At 35.2% G+C, this 18,811-nt stretch overlaps 2 protein-coding genes across 3 annotated transcripts; one reads left to right on the top strand and one right to left on the bottom strand.

Annotated features, from left to right (window-relative positions):
- Window positions 1–594: 594 nt before the first annotated feature.
- On the bottom strand, window positions 595–8,908 carry si:dkey-220f10.4 (tubby protein homolog). The gene is made up of 13 exons (XM_053640720.1): window positions 8,678–8,908; window positions 7,048–7,238; window positions 6,566–6,722; window positions 6,055–6,288; window positions 5,863–5,955; window positions 5,638–5,772; window positions 5,307–5,476; window positions 5,050–5,208; window positions 3,740–3,852; window positions 3,547–3,661; window positions 3,280–3,378; window positions 2,009–2,180; window positions 595–1,869 (listed from the first exon to the last, which is right to left on the bottom strand). The coding sequence occupies exons 2-13, from the start codon at window positions 7,147–7,149 to the stop codon at window positions 1,736–1,738; spliced, it is 1,683 nt and encodes a 560-aa protein (XP_053496695.1). The 5' UTR covers window positions 7,150–7,238; window positions 8,678–8,908; the 3' UTR covers window positions 595–1,735.
- Window positions 8,909–8,972: 64 nt separating this feature from the next.
- On the top strand, window positions 8,973–18,754 carry snx11 (sorting nexin 11). Of its 2 annotated transcripts, none has more exons than XM_053640743.1 (7): window positions 8,973–9,136; window positions 10,448–10,499; window positions 11,208–11,294; window positions 13,714–13,814; window positions 14,027–14,122; window positions 14,511–14,735; window positions 14,833–18,754. In XM_053640743.1, the coding sequence occupies exons 2-7, from the start codon at window positions 10,455–10,457 to the stop codon at window positions 15,215–15,217; spliced, it is 939 nt and encodes a 312-aa protein (XP_053496718.1). In that variant the 5' UTR covers window positions 8,973–9,136; window positions 10,448–10,454; the 3' UTR covers window positions 15,218–18,754. The 2 variants fall into 2 exon arrangements, with proteins under 2 accessions (XP_053496718.1, XP_053496719.1); XM_053640744.1 differs by having other exon boundaries at window positions 8,973–9,738; window positions 9,843–10,499.
- Window positions 18,755–18,811: the final 57 nt, after the last annotated feature.

Genomic DNA, 18,811 nt, shown 5'->3' with positions numbered 1-18,811 from the left:
AGAAGATGGATGGATGACAAAAAGCTTATTAAAGTCAGCAAACCAAAATTTTATGGGACTCTCATTAAACAAAATGAACACAAGTGTTTCAGAGATGAGCAAAAACACTCATGTAGTCAGTCACTGGGCACCAGTTATGTAGGATACATAACTTGAATCTGCAGACTTATGTAGCCTATACCTGGTGGACAATGACTGATTACATGAGTGTTTTTGCTCATCTCTGATTTTGATCTGAGTTATCTCTATAGCCCTCTCCACATGCTTCCTCTCTGACTGTATCTCTGCTTCCTCCTTGTCTGTGTTACCAGCAGACATTTCCTCTGCTTCTTCCCTCTCTGTAGTATTCATTTATCCTGCCTCTTTGTCATTTTCAGTTTTGCTGGTACTAGTCCTCTTTGTAAAAATGGAATGTATCTTCCTATCTTCCCCTGCTTTCCTTTTTATGCTCTCTACAATTCAGACAAACACACCGATCAAGAAACACTTTTATTATTATTAAATTGAATAGCTACTTACAAAAATAGTGACAGATTCATAATGTAAGCTTATGTGGTAACATTTATGTGTTAACATTGTTTAAACTTTAGCTAGCTAGTGGTTGCAGTAACTTTAGCTAACATTACCTAAGTTATGCCATTAATGGTAAGCTAACATTTGTTTCTCAAGATGAAACATCGCAGCACCTTAACTTTAACATGCTTTCATGAAAAGGTAGTGAAATCTAGGTAAATAACAGTTTTCACCAGGGGTGTTATCTGGACTGTTAATCATGACTTTTCTCCATCAAAAATCTTTTAAAAATGTATTTCTAAATAGATTGTTTTCATGCATTTTTTCTTGCATGTGAGGGCTAATTTGTTAAAAAAATATATGAAATTTGTACAAAAACTTACCTCGGGTACCAATAAAATCTAAAACTTTTTGGCTATCTAACACGAGACTAGGCTAGTTTGGTGTTACTAGCCAAGGGGAGGCACAACTAAGCTATCACTGTATGGTTTTAGCTGCTACAGTGCCATGTAAAGTACGTTATGCTCTGCTCATATCATATTCACATAACTTGGAAATGTATTTTCAGGAAATGGATTTTCCTGTAAACTCTGTCTGGTTGGTCTTGTCCTGTTCACTGAAGATACAAAATTACAACACTGCCGTCTTCTTTTACTGACATTCAGTTAGTGACAAACCGCTCCAAGTGGAGAACTATTCAGGGCTATTAGATTCCACTAATCCCTATGAATAGTTAAGTAAAAAGTAAAGTAAACAAGTAAAGAAGTTAATTGCTTAGTTTCTGTACACTAAAACTATTAAAACTATTAAAATTATTTAAAATCACTTGAAATCATCTTACAGTCAGTTGGTAGAAAGGGGAAGGCTTAAGTTTTCATTACAACTGCAATTCACCTTGCAGGCAACAGAAGATTTGAAAAATGTCAACCCGCTTGTTTATCATTTATAAAGTGTTATGATATATGTACACACCTTCAAATAAAAGGTTAAAATTTTTCATTTTAATGTACTTTAACAAATTACTCAGCACTAAATAAAAAAAAAATACAAATGAATAAAAAATCCATTCATTATATTATAATATTAAAATATTATATACTATATTCTAAAGAATACAAAAATAACTAATCTTTACATCAATAAGTAAATATTTTTGACTATAGGTCAACAGAAGTAGTACTAACAAATAAAAAAAGAACTAATCTAATTTAAAACTGTGTATTTATTCACAAGCAAGTTTGCCATCAAATGAGGACAAAGTGATGGCAAAAGCTTGTACTGCACACAGGGGGAAGCTGTAGTCCATGGAAAACACATCTTCTGCCACCCTTCCAAACTGCATAACAATGTAGTCCTCTGGATGCAATAAAAGATCAAAACCAAATTATTATCTACACGTGCACCTTTAACTGTGTGAGCACAGAAACTCTTTAAATCTTTCCATCATCTCCCCATTTGCAGGGAAATTACATAATCGGTACTTTAGTCAACTCACCATTGTCAGGATGAACAATCTGAAAGTTCTTGACAGATGCCTGTGTAACTCGTCCATGGAAGTTGAGCACATAAGACTGCGTCTGCTCATTCCAGGTTGGTGATTTGTTCACAAGGCAAACTAAATTTTCTTTGTTACCGTTTTCATAACGAGTGAGAAGAGATTCAAGCTCCTGAGGACAGGGATGCAGGTTACTGGTGAAAAAGTGACTGACATTGCTGATGTTAAAAGAAGCACAAATGAAATGTTATTTAGCATTTATTCAAAATATGAAATCAGTCATTTTCTGCACTTTAGTGTATTATAAATATTTTGATGTTATAAATGATCAGATTGATTTGATTATTATCTGTATATGGAATACAATCTTTTACCTAGCCTAAACAACTACACTATATGACCAAAGGTTTGTGGACACTACCATCACACCCATATGTGCTTTCTGAACATCAGAACATTCCAGATTTGTCCCCCTTTGCTGTTATAATAACCTCCACTCTTCTGGGCTTTCCACTACATTTTGGAGCGTGGCTGAGGGGATTTGCTCATTCAGCCACAAGAGATTTAGTGAGGTCAGGCACTCATGTCGAGTGAGGACGCCTGGGACACAGTCTGCATTCCAGTTCATCCCAAAGGTGTTCAGTAGGGTTGATGTCAGGCCTCTGTGCATGCCACTCAGGTTCTTACAGACCAACCTTGGCAAACGATGCCTTCATGGATTTTTTGAGATAACACCAAAGGCTGGTGAAAATTTCATGTGAATAGCCTTATTGGAAATATATTTACTGAAATGTTGACACGTTAAATACGTATTTCCCCCACTGTATATTCCTTGGTCTTACCCATTGTTATGAATGACTAAGAGAATTTGGCCCATGTGTTACCTCATATTTATACCCCTGTGAAACAGGAAGTCATGGTTGAACAATTACCTGTTCCTAGTCACCCAGGTGTACAAAATTTTTTTAAATATGAATGGGAATATACTTCAAATATATTTTTCTCATATGAATTCATAGGGGTGCCAATAATTGTTGCACACCTATATTTAACGAAGATTTTTTATTATAAACCTGTGTTTTTTTTTGCAATTGTTTGATATCCATGAGAGTATTTTTGTGAATTTATTTAATCAAAAGTTTAAACAATAAAGACAATTTTTCACAGCCTTCTTTGCTCATATTTACCAAGGGTGCAAATATTAGTGGAGGGCACTGTAGTGTATCTACAGCAACTTATTTTAAATTATCAGATAATTTTTTTATACTCACATTTTTTGGACGAATACAGACTCTTTCATCATTCTCATGCATGCCAGGAATGATCACTGTCATTTTTCTGGGGCCTTTAATACCCAGAACATTTTTTTCCTGAATTACAGTAAATGTGAGAAGATCATTCAGGAAAAGCCAGCATCAGTAAACAAAACAGTATTTTGCTATAGTATGTAAGGAATGATTATGCAACCTCTATTTTTTAAAAGATTATATGTTTTATGTTAGATTTTTGTCAAGATCCTTATGACCATTTCAACATACATAACATATTGCTGCAAGCTCTTGTCGAAGTGATTCAGTCTCCTTTACAAATGGTTTCCTGTCTGGATTTTCTCCATTATCGTATACAGTGAATTTAGTCCCTAAAACATTTGACCTAAAGAGAGAGAAAAGAAATCACTGCAAAAATATTGTTGGCTAAATGAGATATGATTTTTTTTTTAATAATAATGACCTTAGTTTGCCTATATAGCTGCTGGTGTCTCTGGATAAATCAGTAGGATCGATGGAGATCAGATAATTTGAAGTTGTACTCTTCTTACGTTTTCTTCCAGCCATGAGAAAGACCTTATGAATGAAACAAGAGAACAGGGTAAATACAATGGATATAAAAAGTCTACAGACCCCTGTTAAAATAGCAGTTTTTGTGATTTAAAAAATGAAACCAAGATAAATCATGTCAGAACCTTTTCAACCTTTATTGTGACATTTTAACCTATTAATTAAAGTGGAAAAACAATAAGAATCATTTTAGGGGGGGAAAAATGAAAAATGTACAATAACCTGGTTGCATAAGTATGCACACCCCTAAACTAATACTTAGTTGAAGCACCTTTAGATTTTATCACAGCATTCAATCTTTTTGGGTAAGAGTCAATCAGTTTGGCATGTCTTGACTTAGCAATATTTGCCATTCTTCCTTGCAAAAGCATTCTAACTCTGTCAAACTGGCGGGGCATCTCCTGTGCACAGCCCTCTTCAGGTCAGGCTACAGATTTTTTTTTATTAGATTTAGGTCTGGACACTGGCTGGGTTATTCCAAAACCTTGAACTTGTTTTGGTGAAGCCATTTCTTTGTTGATCTGGAGGTTTGCTTTTGGTCGTTGTCATGCTGAAAGGTGAAATTCCTCTTCATCTTAAGTGTTTTAGCAGAAGCCTTAAAGTTTTGCACCAAAACTGATTGCTATTTGGAGCTATTCATTATTCCCTCCACCCTGATTAAAACCCTAGTTCCAGCAGAATAAAAACAGCCCCAAAGTATGATGCTGCCTTAGTTTAATTTTTTTACATCACAAAAACCTGCCATTTTAACAGAGGTGTGTAGCCTTTTATATCCACTGTAGACGAGAGAACAATATAGAGAGAATGAAAATAAAATGATCAAAAGTGATAGATTTATCTGGTTTGTGGTGGATCCAGAGCCTATGCCAGGAAGGATAGGGGCAAGGCAGGAATACACAATGGATGGGACACAAGTCAATTGCAGGGCATCACACACACCCACACACTTGGGGGCAATTTAGAGTTACCAATTCACCTATCAGCATGATTTTGTGATGTAGGAGGAACCTATAGAACCTGTAGGCCACCCATGTGGACAACAATAGAACATGTGCACTTCCACAGAGGCAGTAACCTGAGCTCAGCATACAGTTTTGGACCCTGGAGCCATGAGGCAGCAACGCTACCCTCTACACCACCATCCCACCAACACAATAAAATGATTTAATCTGATTTTTTTTAAAAAATCTGTTTTTCTCTTACTTTCTTCCCATCCTCTTTCTCCATGTGGAGGTAATATGTAGGATAGATTCCTCTTTCCATTCCTCTCCTGTCTCTGGTGATTCTACACTGAATAGTCATATCTCTTGCCGCAGGGCGAAGAGCAAAATGTTCCAGATCCTCTAAAGACACTGGTGAGGACTGGCAAAGACAGAAGATTTAGGGAAGAAAGAGACAATATTTATATATTATAGAAATAAAAAAATAACAGCAGCTTATAATGCTTGACACTTTCTTACCTTTCCCAAGTCTGATGAGTCACTCTCCGAAGAGAACTGCCTAAAGTTGGAATTTAGTGAAGCAAGATCATAATCATTCTTTGTAGATTTTTGGGACTTTTTCTGTGATTTTGGATTTTCCTTCTTATTCTCCTTGACTTCTGTTTCATCTTCAGAGACATTTAGTGCTGCTGTAAAAATACAGTCTCATATAGTATTCTACACTTTATATACAAAGAAGTCTGGCTTCTATATTGTAGCAGTAAGAGGAAAGTTTGTCAATTAAAAAGTTGCCTCTGGACTGGTAGGTTGTGGACATAAAGTAAAAATTAAAACTTTAATTTGAACTCACAAGTAGATAAAAGTTGTTTTTTCTTTGGTGTAGGAGGCACTGGACTCTTTGACCAGCCTTCTAGTTCATCCTCACTCTCTATTTCAGTTTTGTTTTCCTCTGTAATGTTGAACTCCAACACTGAATCAATCTCAACTACAAAAAAGTATAGATGATAACTGCTTTAGCTTTAATGTTTCTTATACAAAATACACAATATTAAAGTTATAAGTGTGCTGTTAATACTTTGTGCTTCTTCTGTCTTCTTCTTTTCCTTTTTCTTCAATGTTTTCTTCTTTTGCGTGTCTTGTCCTTCTCCAACATCATATCGCTCAAGCACTTAAATATTATATAAAATGGTTGGAACAAAATTCTAAAAAAAAACAACAACAACTGCAGTGATAAATTATATGATCACTTTATATGTCAAAGACTTACATTTAGCTTGAGTCTTCTTAACAACCTTTTTCTTCATTTTCTTCTCCTCTGATTGATTGGGTGTGTTTGGTGAGTGTTTCGGAGTTGTTTGATTATCTGTATCCAGGTCAATTGTTTTAATCCTAGGTGCAACCGGTGGCATTGTGTCCTCAGGTATCATTTGAGATGAAATGGTCATTTCATCAAGGTTGATCTCTTCAAGCATGTTATCATAGCCCTGCTCCAGTTGAGTGTCTGACAGGAGAAGATTGGATGACATCATTAGGGTAACAAACAGGAGTATAATGGTCAGACTTAAAAATTAATATAGAACTGAAATAAATAAAATGTAGAAATAGTAAGACGTCATGTGAGTTCATAAAACGCTAGCTTGAAAGGTTAACACTGTAATTTATCACCTTGGGAAGATATATTTTCTATGTTATACAGATGTTCAATCGTAATAAATGAAAATAAATGTGAGAGAAAAAAAAGTGAGAAAGCATGTATGCATGCCTTTATGTTTTCTTACCATTTAAGGAGGTGTTGCTTTGAGACTGACTGATTAACAGAGCTGTGTCTTCAGCTGCAGATTTCTGCCTCCAATTCTTTGGTCGAGCATCATGATTTGCCATAATCATCTGAGCACTAGCTCTTCTTTTTTGCTGCTTCTTCATCAAAAGTGTTCGCTGTTTAAATAAACCAGTGTCAGTTATTAATTTGAAATATATAATCACATATCTCACTAATATCTCAGTCCTGCAGGACTGAAAAGCTTCATTATACATATCAATAAAAGAGAATAACATACAAACCAAAACTGATGAATTTTCTGCAGGTTAAATTGAAATAAGTGATCACATACACACTGACACACTGATAATACTTATTATTCATTTGATGCTGATATTCCAACAAACTGCATATTAAAATCAGAATAAAATAGAGATTTGTCTGCAATGTTGTTAAAATAAAGTGGTCCAAATGCAAGAAAATTGTGAAATTCGCACTTACCTGTTTGTCAAGCTTCTGTTGCCACATCTCACGGTCCTCCATGTTTATTTGTTGACAAGTTGCTGTTTTGTTTAATCCACAAACATGTAATGGAAGATTCATGCACACTCCTGAGGCACAACACGTGTCAAACCAAATGAAACACAATGCATGTTTGATTCTCTGCCTTCAGCTCCATCTTACTCCTCCACCTGTATACAACAGAAGAGTAAGAGGATTGGGAGAGATAATGTTCTTACGCTCCACACAGCTCGCAGAGTGCACTTACAACTAATAACATCACATGCTATACAGTTACTTAGGACAAAGGCATAGCTGTTATTTTTTTGGTACAATTGTACATTACATTTACATAATTGTCCTACAATTTGATATTTTCCATGTTGTTTCACACAGGGTGCTGTGATGTGGCCCAACGCAAAGCAGGGGGCTGTTTCCAATACCTCCCCTGCCCCAGGATTGATTATTTTCCTACAACAGTATGCCCTGAAGTGTTTTATTCCACTTATACTGTATATACCACAGCAATTTTCCAACTACTGCAATTTTTTTTTCACTTCTTTGATTTATTGAACAACATAGTGTCATTTTTATACTTTTATAGATACATTTAATGTTGTGGAATACCCTCAAAACAAGGTAGTTCCTGTTATCACTTTCATTTTACTTTCACAGCCACAGCTGTTACCACACCAGCCTTTCTTAAAGCTTATAAGAAGGAAAATGCTGCTTCTCACATATATGGGAAAACACAAAGCACTAAATCCTGAAGACTTTTCCAATGACAGAAACCTTCATCTCAAATCCCTGTCACTGACTGAAGTCGTCTTACTTCTTAATATAAAAATAAACATGTCCTTACAGAAAACAGCAATGTTTATATGCCCCCCCCCCCCCATCCATTTATTCTTAGGATTAAATTGTATGAGCGTCCATCATAGGAGCACCTGTGAATGATTTGTTACTATAGAAACGATAATGTATTAGAACAAATGAGTATATATATATATATATATATATATATATATATATATATATATATATATATATATATATATATATATGTAATTTGTCTTGCAGCTGGTACTACTGTCAGAGTCGTGCTGTTATAGAAAAATAATCAACACCTTTAAATTTATTTATTTTTTTTACAGATTACATTGTAGACTTCAGCAGTGCTGTGGTGTATTCTGTTTTCATTTGAATTTATTACATATTTATTAAGGATGTATCATGTTCTAATGTATGATTATTATTTTTTATTATTCATTTATCTTTTTTATTTAAAGACAATTATTTAAAAAAAAAACACAAAAAAAAACAGGCATGAGCACTAAAACAGTTCAGAGAGATTCTGCTTGAACAGAGAGTAAATGAAAAGCAGATCAGAAAAAAACCCACTTCGTTATGAAATGTCCAGACAATTAGATAAACAACACTTTGTTGTTACAGTTAATGTTTTGGAAGCATCACTTTTTTCTCTCTCTCATTTTGTTGAAGTTAGTAAATAAAAAAATGCACCAAGTCCTGACAGTCGTAAAGGACCCGCGGCAGAAAACTTCAAAGCATGCTGAAATACTTTCAATTTTTGACACAGCACTATGACTACGTAGTTATTTAATTCACTTACTTCGAGCCTGTACTGGAAAATATTAAAGAAAACGGCTGAAAATTATCCAATTAAATGTGTAGTGTAGGCCTGACACGGGAGAGAGGTACTGGTGTGGAGTAATTTAAATTGTCTGATACACGGTCTGGAAGGGAAAAAAAACCCAGAACAACAACAGAAGCAGGTCTAAACACAAGTTGTGTGAGACTGTCCTTTCTTGGCTACAGTAAACACTTCAATGTGGGATGTCGGATGCGGGTTTATTCCGCTCTCCTCCGGTCCAGTAGGTGGCGCAAAACTCCACACTGCGCCGTTACATTGTCGCTCGTGATCGTTGGGACGGCGCAACGCGGAAGTTGTTTGTTGCCTCGAACGATTTTAAGCTTTGGTTTATTCTTAATTATCAAACTATGGCAGCAGCTTGATCCGTGAAGGTGTGATGTTGAAGATACATGGTTGTTACCAATATTTCTGTTAAAGGTAATGGCATTTTACATATAAAGCATAATTTGGTGTTGACTTTTGAATTGTTTTTCAGCTTAGAGAGGATAAAAGCCACATCCTGGTTAAGGAGAGCTAGAAGTTTATATAACAGCAGGAGTTTATATTATAACTTTGCTGATATGTACGTTCAGAGTCAGAATCTGTTTGAGAATGATGTTTCTCTTCGTATATTTATCCTGCGTTTTAGTTATCAAATATTCAATGGACATCCTTCGTTTTTAGATGTCATGCCGTTTCTAACTCGAGACGGTCCACAAACGACATTCAATCGATTAAGTGTTTGCTCGCTCAGGGAGATAAGCTCCTCTTTTTTCAGCAAACACACGCTGTTCCTAATCACTGTTTCCAAACCTGATTACTGACCAAAATGCTGATGTCTGTAGTCTCCTGCTGAAGGAAGAAGGAGGGGCTGGAGCTCAGAGGTAAAGGGTAAAGATCAAGCTCAATGATCCGTGCAAGTCATGTTCACTGATGTTCCCCGAGGTAGAAGTAGAGAGGGGATTTTCCCTTGATGGTTTTATTAGAAGATTGATTAAGCTCCTCAACTTTTGGCAAACTCGTGACACAAAAAGTTGCATGTGAGTAGATATTGCTTGAGTAGCATTGCTTATTAATACAGGGATCAAAATGGTCACTTGGAGACAATCAAACTGCTAAAATATTTTGTCATTTTCTTTTACAGTGACTGAAACAGTGAGAACATTGTACTCCAATGAAATAGTGGTGTGTGAAATACTGCCATCTTGGTGGAAAAGGTGTAAAGTGTGCCTCAGGGTGGGGGAAAGGTTTAACTGATCAGTTATGATGTCAAGCTTTACTTGTCAAACATGATTATTATAAGTAGATCTGGAACACAGTATCCTTCAAAATTCCTACAATACAGTAAATTATTTGTTAAGGGAAAGTATTGGAATGTCGTATGTTGACACCCATAATAATAAAAATGTGATGATCTAGACACTAGACTAATCGGTGATAAAGTCCTGCTTCATATTTGGGCTGAGGAGCTGGAGGTTTGAGCCATAGGAAAAATAGTGGGGGGAAATTCTGTGCAGTTTAATTCCAATCTTTAGAAATCAATCAATGGTCATGATGTTTTCTGATATAGACTTAAAGAGGGGCTTTTTCTTTACTGGATTTATTACTAAATTGTTTGATGTTGTGGCAAACACAGGATTAAATCAAAAAGAGAAATGTTTGTGAGTAGAAAATGCCTACACAGCATTGCTGTTGAAGGACATAAAGCAGTTTAGTCATTTCCCGTGTTCTCCTTTTCTCATTCCGCAGATGTCATATGTGCTCATTCACAACTGGCAGAATGATCAAAAGTCAAGAAGATGTAAGACCTCTTACTGTTTGTCTCATTGTCTGACTGATTGATGACGGAGTTTGTCTGTCTTGACGTGAATGAGTCTGGATAAAAATTAATTGCTTTAGTTATTTAATTTCTTGAATATTTGTAAGCTAATTTATTCAGGAATGTAGTTGGTACAATGTTGTGCTACAGTATCTTAGTACATCTTAATAGAGCTATTGTTTAAACTTATCTGGAGTTTGCGTTGTAGATTAGATTAGAACCTAAAAATGATGAGTTCAACTTTTTAAAAAGGAAGTTCAGATTGAAGTAGGTGTTTATATCGAATTTTTAATCAAGATTTATTACCAAAAATGTTTTCAGACTTAATTGTTTGGTTGAGTAATTAATCTAGTTTTGTTTAGTTGGTTAGTTTTCTTTTTTCATTCTTAATTAGCATTGTATTTTTAATGAATGGATTTGAGGTTTATATTGAAGCACTCTTACTTTATTCCTTCTGCATGAATGATGAGCTTTGTCTATAGTAATTTATAACAAGATATGTTGTTTTGTAAATAAAGTGTGCAGTTTAACACATTATCTTTAATAAGCTTTATCAGCAGATCACAGCAAATGTGTCATGTTCATCAAGATGTGTCTGTGTTCTGAAAGTTGACCCAAAATGGGTGCAAAAGTACCATCACCTTCTGTCAATAGATTTTCAGAGCTAACATTTTGTTTTGATTTTAACAGGAATTCATTACTGTGAGAGTTCAGGATCCTCGTGTGATGAATGAGGGATCATGGAACTCGTATGTGGACTTCAAGATTTTTCTTTATGTAAGTAGTTTTATATAAAGGTCTTTCTAAATATTAAATGCTTCTTAGGCTCTGTATAGTAATGTGTAAAAGTAGAATGGTATTTAGTTTTGTTTTCACACTTCAAAATATAATACAGCAAATTAAGCTATCTGTAAAGAAAAGTCCTTTATTGTATAAACGTTGTCTCCCTTGTAATTACTATTGTCTTCAGTTAGCTCCAGAATTATTGGCATCCTTGGTAAAGATGAGTTTAAAAGGTTATGAAAAAAATTCTTTTCAATTAACCAGATCAATCTTGCACTGAACATATGAGAGAAGTCTAACTTTTTTAATTGAGAGAAAAAAATCTAAGAAAATAAAAACCCTTATGAAAAATAATTTAAACAAAACTGTGTGTCACAATTATTGCCACACTAGAAATTCTTTTAAACAGAATGTAAATAAAGTACGTTTCAATTAGGGCTGCAACTAACGATTATTTTCATAATCGATTAGTTGGTGGATCATTTTTTAAAATTATTTTTATTATTATTTTCGATTGATCGGATGGGCGGGGCAACCTTTCAGTACCATTTTTTTTGTTTATTTAAAATAAAATCCACAAAGTGAGTTACAAATATAAACTTCAGACTAAAACTTTACAGAACTGTTTGTCCAATTATATAAGACTGAAAAGGACCCAATAGACACACACACCAGAATATATATATATATATATATATATATATATATATATATATATATATATAATTAATTTAGGACTGTAGTTTAATTCAGTGCTTTTTATGCATCCGTAAAAAATAATGCATAAATACTTATATATAAAATTAACTAAGTATATAAACAGTAAACTGAAGAAAGTCATTGTCATTGACTCTGGGTATCTGCTAAAGCTAGCGGTGTCACATTACGTGCGTATGACGTCATGTGCCGTTGACTAGGAAGTGGCTTATACTTCCGGGTAGTAAAATACCGCTAGTGTTCCATTTGAGATGATATTACCTTTGTAAAATTCATACACTAAACGGTAGAGCATACAGTGCATAGTGTAAGTGTAGAGTATGTCATTTGAGACACAACTTTATTATTTACTCTCCGAAGCGTGTTTTCGGAACAGAAGTAATATAGTGAGTAAACGCACTCCATGGCCGACTAATTCAGAACACAAGTTTTCAGAACAGAAGTAACATAATGAGTAAACATGTCCCGTGCCACGCACAGACCAACTAATCAATAATGAGATTCATTGACAATGATTTTTATTATCGATTTTATCGATTAGTTGTTGCAGCTCTAGTTCCAATTTATATTTACCTTTTTTAAGTTCATCTTATTGCTTAAGAGTGGTTTTACAAAAGTGAGACAAAAGTCTCACTTCATAATCAGGAAGTGGATATAAAAAAAAAGCTACACACCTGAAAATGCCCACATCCACTCTTGGGGAAACAATTAAGACATTTAAAAGCACTGGAGTTGTAATAAACCTGGCTGGAAGTGAATTTAACACAGATTGTCCCCCACACTGAGGAGGCTGATTAGAGTGGCAAAAGTTCTCGAAAGATTATTTTTGCAGATTTGCAGTAGAAGTATTTTTGAGTCACTAAATCTCCACAAATGTAAGCATCAAGAGTTTACTAGACGCTACTGGAACTTTGACTTGGATTGGATTTTATGGTCAGACATAAATAGAGCTTCTTGATAATACTCAAGGTGGGTTTGGCATAAAAAGAAGAAAGGTTATATTGAAAAGAGCCTAATACTCACATGAAAGTCTCTGCCAGAGCTACAGCTGAGTCATATTGTAGTTGGATCTTCCAGCAGTTACAATACTTTTTTTTGTACATACAGCCAAATCAGCACAAAAAATGTTTCACTAAACACAGTCCAAATTTTGACATGGCCATCACAGGCCACTTACCCAAGCCTCATTTAAAACCTGTGTGGTGAGCTGAAGAGGAGCGTCCACAAGAGAGGAGTGAGGACCCTGCACGATGTGGAGAGATTCTGTATTGAGGAGTCGTCTCAGGTTCCTTACTATCTATTCTCCATTCTAATCAAGCTTTAGAGAGGAAGACACAGTGATGTTATCATCAGTAAAGGCTAAAGTAGATCTGTCACTAATTTTGATGCATGTTCTTTTGTAAAAAAAACAAAAAACAAACAATAAAATAATAATAATTTTAAACTTTAATAATTAAGTTTTTGTATTTTATTTTGAATAAATTAACTTTTTTCATATGTTCAGTGAGATTAAGTTAATTAGCTACAAATAAAAATTGTCAAAAATTTTTTACCCATCTTTATCAAAGTTGCGAATAATTACAGCGCTGACTATACATAAATCATGAGTGTATGTAATTAATAAACAGGTTCATGAGGTTAAATACATAATCATTTCAGTGAACATAATTTTAGGTTTTTCTGTCTCTGTGCTAAGACCAACAGCAAGGCTTTCACAGCTAAAACCTCCTGTGTGCGTCGGCGATATAGTGAGTTTGTGTGGCTGAAGCAGAAACTGCAGAAGAATGCTGGTCTGGTGTAAGTAAAAAAAAAATAAAAAAAAATTAAATCAAGGCTTTTAGTGAATTACAATAATGACAACGTAATGCATTTATAATACATTTATTCCAATTGACTGCTCAGAAAGCCAAGAGGTTATTTAACCGCACAGAAACAAAAGAATTTGTGTATATTAATATGACTGTCTGGCTTTCTTTCTGATAATTTTATTACTCTAAACTTTCACACAGACCTGTTCCTGACCTGCCCGGAAAGTCTTTCATCCACTTTAACAACACAGACTTCATTGAAAAGAGGAGAAAGGGTTTACAGAGCTTCCTGGACAAGTCAGTGTCGTCATCTTAATCTATAATGTGTCAGAATGAAGAGAAATGTAATCTACATTGTTGTCAAATATTTGCTCAATTTGATGGTTTTTCTAGAAATTATAAAAGGAAGTAAGCAACAATGAATGACAAATTGCAATTTGTTCTGAATTACATTAACCTCAGATGAGTCAGAGCAGTGTTTTGGCTTAACATTTGATTAACTGAAGTCAACAAAAGAACAGTATTGTAACACTATTTTAATACAGCCATCTACTGAATATCATGAGGCTTTTAAACAGCAATAATTTTGTTATCAGAATTATTTCTGTCATTGTCTGCATAGTTTTTTTCCTCTGCAGATGTACTGAGGTTCAGCACATTTTAATGAGAAGTTTTGTACCCACAGGGTAGTGCACATGACCGTGTGCCTGTCCGACAGCCAGCTCCATCTGTTTCTGCAGACTCAGCTTCCTGTTAGTCACATTCAAGACTGCGTAAAGGGTCACACTCCTTACAGCGTGACTGACGCCATTCTAACTTATGCCTCGTCTAATCGCGGCTGGGCTCAGGAGGAAGGTGGCGGGCCACTGGAGACATGCCCAACACCAATTTCTTATGAATCAATTGAGAGGTACAGATGAAGTTTGAGTCAACAGAACAACTGTCAAATATGAACTAATGATTGGTATCCAGATTGACCTTTGCCATTTTTTTTTTGTAATCCGTAGCCCCTCTCCAAATGTTCCCTCTTTACAACATGAAGAAGGAGCTGTAGATGAGCCTGACCTAAACTCTGTTGACTTAAGATTGCAAGAAGACGACACAACTATACATAATCGTAGAGATGGCCAAGAAGGAAGAGTACAGGATGGGGAGAGTTGTGAACGCCTGGAGGTGGACGTCCATCAGCAGGTTCCTATTTTGGACATCCAAAACACTAAAGAAGGAAGTGGTATCAGTATACTAGATGAGCAAAAACCAATACACGACAACACCAAAGACAGCATTGCAAATGGAGTTGAATATGTGGTCTCGCAGGCACCCACTGAAGCAGATAAGTCTCAGCTAAACCATGTAGCTAATAATAACAAATTGGTCAACTTTTTTTTCTAACTTTATTCGCTATTCTGAGAAGCATGTTAAAGTTTAAAGAAAGTTTATACAATGATTTAAACTGAACCTAATACAGCTTTTCTACAAATACACTACATTACAATTATTTGCTATTTTGGTTCCATATTAGACCCAAACTCTTTCTCAGACAACTGCTTGTATGTGGGTAAAGCTGAACACAGTTTCAAGTGAGCTCATCAGTCATTAGTATCTAGTAAAGAGAACCAAGATCAAGTCGGGACAAACAAATTACCTGACCAGTGGAAGTCACTGAGTCACCAGTGGTGAACAAAGTATGTTGTCTAATCATAAAGATTCTGCTTAGTTGAATAGACACAATGTGGCCTTTTTTTTTTGCGTTCATGTTTGATGTTTACATTTACAAACGAGGTAGAATACAACCTATGCATACAGCTGAGATGTTGATGGTTAGGGGCCTTGTTCAAGACTTTCTGGCAGTCCTGAAAGGGTGCATAAAAGAAGCTACAGTAATTTAAAACATAATTAATGTTAAGTGTACAGCGAAGGGTGCAGTGTTTGAGCCTGTGTTAATGGCAAATCATAAAAATAGAACGTTCTGAAGAGACATTCAAGCTGAAGTCATGTGCCCCAGAGACAAAGAAACACAAATCTTTGGACACCCTTAAACTAGTAAGAAGAAAGATAACCAGGTGACAGTGAAACATATAACAGTGAGTAAACAAATATCAAGGGGCAAAATTAAAACCTGCTTCATAGTGTCCCAGCTTCCAGAGACTTCAGTAATGTGTTTTTGTTTTTGTTTTTTTCTTTTGTTTGATTTCCTACTGCTGTAAACTCCTGGAATTTGGAATCTAGTCTTAAGATGTTTCACTCTTTCAGTGAGTGTACAAGACAAGATGGGTGACTGACCTTTCATTGAAATTGATGTGCATTGATTTTAATAGTTGAGAGTTCATCTGATGATATCCCATCTCACTCATTAATGTAGATGAAGGAAGAGAATGCATTTTGGCGATTGGGGCATGTGCAGTCTTTGGAACAGATTCTCCTCAGTGTTCCCTATACAGGAGGTCCAGGTGGAGTGAAATTAACACAATAACTATTAGCACCCATTGTTAAATAAATAAAGGCAATAGTTTTGCATTTTAAAGTCTCCTTATAGTTTACCTCTTCCTGTAAAGTATTTCCTCCTACCTCTCAAAAACATGTCGTTATGTGAATTTGTGACTCTAAATTACCCCCAGATATGAATAGGTGTCCAAATGTGTCTGTGCATTGTGCCCAGGGTGTTTTCCTACCACATGCTCAGAGTATTTTCTGAGATTCACTGACACCCTGAATAAGATAAAACATTTATTCCACAGCCTAGTTTCAGCATGGCAGAGGCAAACTAGTTTTGGGCTAAAACATCCTTCAGAAACAGTGATCATCATGAGTACAGCTGCAAGTCATCACTTTCCAGTGCACCATCATATTTCATAGTGGATATGGTTTTTTTTTGTTTGTTTGTTTGTTTTTCCATGTATACAGACCCCGTTTGTCGCCAAACACACCAAGGATGATTTTGATTTTTTATGAAAATAACCAAACAATTCAGTTGTTCCACTACTTTTGTGGGTTGTGCTTGGCTGTGCTCTATTGTGCAACTTTTCTAAGTTTAATGGTGACTATCACCTGATTTTGAAAATTGATAACCCTTAAAATGGAATTTTTGATTCTTACTTTGTCAAAATCACCGTCTTCAATATGCACTGGGGCAAGAAGCACAAACTTTCTCCTTTGGGCATGTATGCAACTGTTCCAGTAATTGTAGCTGTAATTAGTTGATATTTCATTTTGTTTACATATGTTTTTATACCAGTTACCTGATTGGTGTAGGTCAGTGTCTCATTTCAGCTGAAAGCTGTTTGGTTTTCCAGGCAGATGACAAAGTACAGTATATTTCAACTGGTGAAAAGCACAATACAGATACTAAAGGTTGGAAGATTGTAAAAAGCAAAGAATTTCATAGGGAATGTGAAGTAAAATATTTCGTATACTGCATGCTTTGCTTTTATTCTATGATGCTAGTTACATCCTGTTATAAATGGTCTAGCTATGGTGCTAGACAGTGCATTATGGGTATTCCATATCTGAGTTATGGGATTTCTTGACTGCACAGGATATTTCTTCACAATACTTTCAGACATGGCTTAAAAAGTAGAAAACCTTCAAAATAGTGCCATATGTTGTTAATAAGGTGTGGCTAGAAAATAATTTCAGTGCTTATAAATCCAGTGATCCATATGAAGCTGTTTGAAGTAGTGTGTCTTGAGTGGGACGGTCTGCCATTAATAAACCTCCATCCAACAGAATGTCCAATCATTGATGAAAGGGGAAAGAAATTGCACAGATGGACACACTCCATTAGTTGTCATTCTAGTATAAAATTATTTAATGACCCATAAGATTGTGTACATTTTAGTTTTTGGAGGTCCTGTAAGGCAGAGTACAACCTTCCAGAGTGCTTCAACAAAATACAAGATGCTATAGATACTCTGGGAGGCAAACATTAGGAAGACGAATGTTAGACAGTGGAGGCATGAAAGCATATTGTCTGTCTTGATAAATCTTAGTTGCTGCTGCTGGGATTTCAAGGTCATAGAGTAAAGCAGGAGTCCATGTTCCCTTCATACTGCATGCTTATATTAACGGACACTTGGAATGAATAATGAATTCAGATTAATTAAGGCTGTCTTGTTGATGCAATACAATAGTAATGTGCCCCTAATGTTTTGTACAAGTAGGACATTGGCTTCTTAGGATATAAGAACTTTCCTCTCTCTCTTGTTGTTGTACACTGTTTATTTCACTGATGCTTGTTATATAATATTGAGGCCAGAGGAACAATCTATTACAGGAGATCTGTTCCTCTGGCTGAGTTGAATGTTGCACAAAGCAGAACCACATCAATATGACGACGGGGGGGATACACGAACAAAGTATTCACTGATACTTGATGATGCTGTATGCCCAGTCTAACAAATACAAAACAAAAATAAACCGACCAATGTGCAATCATGTAAATAAGGATTCAACATAGCTTTTTATTTTTTCATATTGTTACACTAAAGCTATGGGAATATTTTTTTTGTTTTCCAGTGGTTTACAAAAGGCTGCTTATACTGTTCTAGGGAAAGGGAAAGCACTGTAACAGATAAGTGATTAATAGCAAAGGGTACTGTTTTGTTTGAACTATTTCTGAGCATAACTGTGACTACTATTCTGTTTGAATATTTATACTGCATTTGACATTGTTTCTCTGGTTTAATTGTGTGGACTACACAGTAGTACACTTAGTTTTAGAGTAAATTAAATTACGTTAGACACAACCCAGTTTCCTCTCAACATTCATTTTATCATTTTGACTTTGTGGAATCTTCATGCTGTGATTTTTAATATTCTGTATAAAAAATCATTAAAAAAAAGAATGTAAATGGGCTAAGCTTATCTGCACTGACCTTCAAGCTTCTGAAAGTGATATGTACTAATGAGAAATAAAGGTGAGAAAAATAACTTGTGATTCTGACATATTCTGTATTCACATATCTAATTCACAAAATATTAATTTCA

The sequence above is a fragment of the Ictalurus furcatus genome, chromosome 13 (assembly GCF_023375685.1).
Source record: "Ictalurus furcatus strain D&B chromosome 13, Billie_1.0, whole genome shotgun sequence".
Lineage (NCBI taxonomy): Eukaryota > Metazoa > Chordata > Actinopteri > Siluriformes > Ictaluridae > Ictalurus > Ictalurus furcatus.
Note: the sequence above shows the minus strand (reverse complement) of the source record. Positions and strands in the feature narration are given on the sequence as shown.